At 39.9% G+C, this 7487-nt stretch overlaps 1 protein-coding gene across 1 annotated transcript in view; it reads left to right on the top strand.

Moving 5' to 3' along the window:
- Positions 1-231: 231 nt before the first annotated feature.
- T265_14964 (hypothetical protein) overlaps positions 232-7487 on the top strand; it is a gene marked incomplete at both ends in the record, with an annotated part of 38185 nt that continues 30929 nt past the window's right edge. Inside the window, 4 exons of the mRNA XM_009176010.1 lie at positions 232-283; positions 347-436; positions 471-595; positions 629-849. Coding sequence (XP_009174274.1) covers positions 244-283; positions 347-436; positions 471-595; positions 629-849 — 476 coding nt within the window. The remainder of the gene's footprint in view (positions 284-346; positions 437-470; positions 596-628; positions 850-7487) is intronic.

Genomic DNA, 7487 nt, shown 5'->3' with positions numbered 1-7487 from the left:
GATTCATTGTGCGAATACTGAGAAGCGTTGTTTCTGCAACCCAAATTGGTGATTGATAAGGGCGCAGATTTTGGCCGGTAACTTCAAAAAGCCTACGTGATGCCACTTACACATTTGATGAAGCCTAAATATGGACAGAAAGAATATGTTCCAGTGCATTTCTCTCCTTATATAAGGTGATGAAATTTTGTGTCTTCTTTATGGAGTTTCAGTGCGTGCAGGCTCAACAGTCTGCGTGCGCTAATGCGCCATCATCAGTGTGATGCCCTAGTTGTGGTCCCCGGTACAGCTCGCGTTATCTTACTTATAGTGCCAGGTGTTGATTCGAGGTTCAGTACTGGAGCGAGTCAAGTTGCAGCTTTCCTCTTATTTGATTTATTCGAAACTCACAATCAACATATTATACGAAGTAAATTTGAGGTTGATGTTTTTGAAGGTAATTATTTTACTACCCCCATTACCAGCTTCAGACTTTATCATATGTATCAAGAAAAATGAAGTCCATCTATACTGTAACGCCGTAAATCACGCTTTACTTCTACCATTCACAATTCACTGGCCCAATCTGAGAGTTCACTGTGCGAGTGAATCAAAAGTGAGCCGCATAACACCGTTCTTTATGTTCCAGATGTCCAATATTGACGAATACGAAAATTACAAAATAACGGTGTTCCAGATGCTCGTGAAGGACTGCAAACGACTGGTTGTTCCATGCTTAGATATGTGCGGAGCCATGGGTTTGCATGGATTTAATAATCATTATGTATATCAAGGTAATGAAAAGTTCACAAAAATGATGATTGAGGAGTGGCCAATAATTCAGAGCTATGCATTTGATACAGAGCATCAGTAAGTCAGATTAAACATGCATATGGCGACAGCACTCGTCCAACCATCAATTCCTGTTTTTCAACCTAACATGATAGCTTGAGATTTGCTCCACTCATTTTAATGGCTCGCCTTTGTACCTACTGATTTCTACATGTTTTTCTCTGCTTAGGCTTCATAATAACCGTTCGTCACCTTGGCCGACATTCGCAAATATACGTGTGTTTAGTGTAGTAGCTGCAGAAGCAGAAAGCACTCCGTTATTAAGACATATTCTCAAAATTATCCTTCCACGTATTAATAGTTATAGCCCAATCTGGTGGATTGAAAAGGACATGTTAGAATAAGCCCATATATAAACAAGTGTAACGCAAGATATAGTTATGAAACGTGTACGGTTTAAGCTATCTTCAAACGCACTGGATCAGTCGTGACAAATAGATCCATACGAAGGAAAGCTGCAGTTTTCCTCTTATTTGATTTATGCGAAACTCACAATCAACAAATAGATCCATACGAAGGTGTTTCCACTGAAGACCAATGCAGCAGAGAAACAAAACACATTCTTAGATTGCGATTGACGGATGTAAATTTATGTGTACATTTAGGCGAAGCAAGAAGTCAGTAAGTGTTGTAAGTTAATGAGGTCAGGAGCAAGAGGACGTCTGAATGCCTTGAGATTCAGCGTTAAGAAATGGGGATAAGTTTGATTTAGTATCAAGATTCCGAATGGCCGTTTTGGGAAGCGAGTGACGTTCGACTGCTGTTCATCACCTGAACCATCACTGACCATTAAATATGTATGTGGTTTCCTTAATGTACTCACTAATCCATTTGTGTTTTCCTCTGTATACTTGGCGTATGCTTGCTTGTCTTCCCTTACTCGGAATCACAACCCCAGTCAAAGTAGAAAGAGTGGTCTGTGACAGGACATTGACTGAAAGTTTTGCACTGGGTGCTCCATACACAATTGCTTATGACCTTAGCAAAATACACTCATTTGCAAACAAATTTGGCTTCTTTAGAGACTCACCGGGAACCTAGCTGGTTCTCTTGTCTAATATGTTTCGCGGGTTGTCAGAGAATTCTCAGAAACATTATAAGTAGTGATTACGAATATACATGTATCGCGATATCTCGACCATCGTTGCAACTGAAACACTAGGTGGCCTCTTGCAGCACTTTCGGTTGCTTGAGACTGCCATAAACGAGAGATTCAGGTGGGTTGCAAGTAAGTTTTCTGCAAAACCAACTTTTATAAAATGAGTTTATTTCGTAATTTAGTGCACTTCAGGTTCAAGTAAACCATAAAGTTGATGGGAATTTGGGAACTGAGCTTACCTCCTGAGCCCCAAGAGAGGCGAAACCGGCGGTGTGCTACAACCTTGTGAGTAGCATATGATATTCATTAATTGTTGCGACTTAAATGCCGTGGGGATGGTGCTAGCGCTGAACGTATCATTTGTTATACGGTATTTTAGGTTCCGCGCGGGCCTTTTTAACTGAAATAAAAGACATATGCAACAATCTACAGTGTGTTAGGGATATACAGAGCACAAATCTTAGCCACATTTTACAGAAAGGACAGCAAAGTAATCACTCAGATAGGCTAAATACTAGAGTGCGGCAAGGACCAGAAACGGAGTAAGGAAAATATTACGGTTCCTATTTGCCTACTAAAAACCTTGACCAACTGACCTTCCCCTGATTGAGGACATTGGCAGCATGCCTGCAACACCAGGCAGCTGCACTGACAATATTACATCAATTGTTGATAGAAAGTCTGTAATTAAATTGCCCAGCTTGGCGAACGAACCAGTGATTATTAGGTTTACCATATTTGTGTGGCCAGCGCAAGTTAGATTCCACGGAATTTTGGTTATATGAATTAGAAAACAGCCTGATCAACCATTGAACAACATCCTTAGCACATGGTGATGGCTCTCCAAATACTTTATTTTGTTATAATCCGCGAGAGAAAAACCAGGAATAAACATTCACTAACTTTCGCAGTAATTTGCTGAATAGGTGAGGCTCATTTCTACTTCACGGCTCATTTCTACGTCACTCACCTTTGAGCAGCCGTCCACTTGCTCTTGCGCAATTATTGTGCTACGTCCAAACCAAAATGGCGAGACATTGGACTCAAATTTCGCTCTCGCAAGAGTTCTTGGGCAGAAAATATCCATGGACGTATTGAAGTTTGGCCCTCAAACATCTTTTGTGCAAGGAACGCTTTGGTGGAGCGTAATAAACACACCTAAATCATCGCATTCGAGCAGACGAAGGTGCTTAATTTCAGTGCATTCCCTATTTGGTGTAGCCTTACCATAATAAATGTGCCAGGATAAGAGCAGGACTGCTCCAACAAGGTAAATGTGAATTTGACCCCTACAAACTGTTTGGTAAGTGATTTCAGTGAAAAACATGTGATAATCAACGGCATGTTTTACGGTTATGTCCGATTCAATCTACTTGGTGATCAAGCAGCCCTATGTAGCAAACGGGGTCAGGCAGTAAAAAATCCCGCCAGCGCAACCCAGTACAAGCAGGAATTACGTGTTTTAGCATCTGCCACACTGTTTACTGACCAACGTTACTAGGTTCTACTAAAATCGACGCCGATTTGCTTTGACTTGCTCGTGAATATCAACATCTGCTCTGCGTTTACGCATCGACGAAAGATAGACTACCACACACACAACCGGTTCGTGTGGTCACGAGTAGCACCTAAATGTTTGACAAAAGTGCATCCTAAAATCCAACCCAAAAGTGGTCAAACCTCAGCAAAATTATAATACGCGAGTCAGCCGGGTATTGGTGGACAATGTGTTACAAACGGAAAACGACTACTACTTCGTTAAAAAAAGTCAGGTTTATTTAGGTACCTGGGTTTACTTAGCTGTTGGAACTCCATCTGTGGCTACCTAGTCAAACAGACATAAATACTTTTTACCATGATGTCACGTCAGCCAAAAAAGTTAACCTACACGCGTTAATTCATATGTATTCTGTGAGATTCACCACATACTTGGTGTAGCAATACCTGCATAACTCGCGGTGATCCAGCTGATGCAGCTAGAGTCAGTCTGAGGATGATTAAGGTTCATTTGTATGTCAAAAGTTTAGCATCACAGTGACAACAAACGTTTCTGCTCTAATAAACACAGTGAGTTGACAAATCAGTCGAATAGGGTTAAACTGTAAGCAAATTATAAAATTTAAAACGGCCTGCTAATAAATACTTTTTACCATGATGCCACGTCAGCCAAAAATTTAACCTACACGCGTTAATTCATATATATTCTGTGTGATTCACCACATACTTAATGTAGCAGTACCTGCATTACTCGCGGTGATCCAGCTGATGCAGTTAGCGTCAGTCTGAGGATGATTAAGATTCATTTGTATGTCAAAAGTTTAGCGTCACAGTGACAACAAACGTTTCTGATCTAATAAACACAGTGAGTTGACAAATCAGTCGAGTAGGGTCAAACTGCAAGCAAATTGTGGAATTTAAAACGGCCTGCTAGTCATTCTAGTAATCACTGTCTTGGTTTATATGTACGGAGTTTGGAACTGTCAAAAACCATAAGTAAAGCACTTAGCAGTTCGTGTCGTCTTGTAATGAAGCATCTTAATAAACACACTTTAATTTGATAGTAAACTCTATAGTACAAACAAGATGGTTCCAGGTGACTGCGGTCGAGAAGATCTTGTTCGGATCATTGGTTAAGACAAGACAAATGAGCTTTATCTATGGACCTTATAAGTGTGTAAATTGTTCTTTTTGTAAAATGAAGCAACGCGCAAGCCCCACAAATTTTGCATCTCTTTTTTTGTCGTGTAATTCACTTGTTTCTTTATATATTCAGTCAACAAATATAAAAATTGGGTATACGCCATCATCTAATGTAACCTATGTGCGTCCTTTATATCACACTCGAATGTTGCCAGGTCTATGGAATAACAAGTACACCAATGATGTGCAGTGTGTTTATGTGGAGTGTTGTATTTAATTGTGAATGTGAACAGAAAACCCACGTGTTCGGTAGGCTGGCTGGGTAAAGAGGCTTTGCAGTAGTAAGCCGTACCTGGACAATCAGCAAGTTTGCCAGCAGCTAGTCAGCACGTCAGGTTTCTATGATATAACCGACTTAGTCAGATGTTACGGCATTTAGTATCCAACTTTTAAGCCTTCACATTTAATCATCATTTTGTCTGTTAGCAGCTATAAAACTTGTATCTTTTATCATGTTGAGTCAGAATGGCAAATACGCCATTCTGTAAACGTTTTCATCTTTATCTTTTTCTTTACTATGAAAGCTGTAGGGATCACATTGTAGGGTGGATTTTGAGGTAGGAACAATTTTTTGATCCTATGAATCGTTCTGTATTGTCACTTCCATAAGAGGCAGATGAAGTTTCTACATCTGGAATTTAAAGAAGAACGATCGTTAGCTGAGAAGAGATATGTAAAATGTTGATTGTGGGTGAAACTTTGAGGCGAAAAATATCTTCATGGATACACTTTTTCCTTACAGGCACTAAAGTTGATGAACAGCCATCCAAAATGGCTTGTCTACCATACCTAATCAAACTGATGAAAGTCTGAGGTTAACAGCTACTAACATTGTATTGATGAATAAAGACTACTAATCGGCAGGTGAACACAAATACAACTTCGCGAACTACACTCGCACCTAATTTGGTTTTAACAAGAAACCAAACCAAATCCTAGTAAAATATATAGGTTATGGTATTCACCAATTGGATTTGCTGCAAACGACAGCCCCATATTTCGGTTGTACGCTGTGGTAGATATCATAATGCATTTTCTTGAAGAAACTATCTATCAGCTGCTGATTGAGCTATGATTTGTTCATTGTTCCGCATCATTCGTGATGACTGTTAACCCATTTGTTCATATAACCAGTTCTCAATACACTTGTTGCCCTCACTCATCTGGTTCTTGTGCTTACTGAATACAAACTGCGTGCAGTCCGATATTTGCAATCGTCCTACCCAGATCTTACATTAGGGATAATATTCCTTCATTGATGAAGAAAAGCAAATAACCAAACTGGTTCGGAATCACTGCCTTGCATTACCTTGATTTTATAATATCGTCACTTACTAACTCGGATGAGTTCATTTAGGAGAAAGTAATTTAGCGTGCCCTTCTTTTTAGGTTTTTGAATGCAAAGATCTATTTTATTTTAGGTAACGTGATAGCATCGACCCTAGTATAGTTTATATCAGAATCAAAACAGACGTAGCTGTTGAAGGAAATTCTAGTGTACAGAGGCGCAAAATGTGGGAAATTGTGTGCTCTAGGTACATAGGAGAGACAGACTGTTTTTGTACGGCATTGATACGACACACAGTTAAGAGAACTACAAAGCTTGAAGGTAGGGTTCCCATATGAATGATCCTGAAAACACAAGTTATGTTCTGATTAAGAACGGATTTTTTACGGCTAGCCTAATATGCCCTGATTTTTTAAACTCACCGTTTGCTTTTGCTTGCTGCCGTACAAAAACATTTTGTTCAGCACTATCGTTCAAGGTGGAAGCACACAGAACCATTATTTCCGTCACTTTATCATAAGATGAAGGGCATGCAGCTGAGAGCCTGAATTTCAGCTATTAAATTTCGCTTCCGATGGGTCCTGAAACATCCTACTCACAAGTATTTACGGGTGAATTCGTCACTTTATCATAAGATGAAGGGCATGCAGCTGAGAGCCTGAATTTCAGCTATTAAATTTCGCTTCCGATGGGTCCTGAAACATCCTACTCACAAGTATTTACCTCAAGGGTGAATTCCACAGTAATCCACCGATGTGTCACAACTGAGACTGCTTCATGGAGGTATGTATGTCAACTTAACCAGTTTGACCGCCATGGCTATGCCTTCAATGGTAGCCGTTCGGATGTTTCATTCAAGTTTTTCTATTAAGACCTGATTCAATCTGTTGTTCTCCTTAATGACCATGCTGTGTTGACGGTCAGGCGTCACCCCTGATGCTGTAGCTTACTCGTAACTAATGAAGTTTGCCCTGGGGAATCAGCTCAAGTGGGATAAAAGCAACGAAATTGTGTTATTTATCGAGTTGCCTCCTCCCATGCTTCTTACACCATTTCCGGGGAAAGCCGTAATCACATGCTATAAACATGAGTGTAAAATTGTATTCGTCTGCCTAAATCTATCTCTTCCGGGAAAGAAGTAGAGATGTAGAGATGTTTTTCCATCAACTCAACCAACACATCGACGCTATTGAACAGACGATTCTGAACAAATTGAAAATTACCCCCGAATAAACGGTTTGTAACTTTTGAACCCGCGAAACCTCATTAGACGCACAATCCTTGGCTGCTAATAATAGTTACCTACTTCTGTCAGATTATCCTCTTTTCATGTAAATAAGAACTCCTTACAAAGAGGAATCTTTTGGTTTCTGGGTCAATCTACGTATGTTGAGATCAGAACTTATATATTACGGTAACCAGACATTTGCTCTAAGGGTTATTTACACTGTATCCAAGAGGAGACCTCTTGGTTAACCACTAGGCTTTTATCGATTGCAAGTTAATCTACTCCTGGACTGTTTTTCTTCAGGCTATTTAGTCTTATCCTCTTTGTCATAGATACTTGGA

Source organism: Opisthorchis viverrini (assembly GCF_000715545.1).
Source record: "Opisthorchis viverrini unplaced genomic scaffold opera_v5_306, whole genome shotgun sequence".
Classification (NCBI taxonomy): domain Eukaryota; kingdom Metazoa; phylum Platyhelminthes; class Trematoda; order Opisthorchiida; family Opisthorchiidae; genus Opisthorchis; species Opisthorchis viverrini.
Note: the sequence above shows the minus strand (reverse complement) of the source record. Positions and strands in the feature narration are given on the sequence as shown.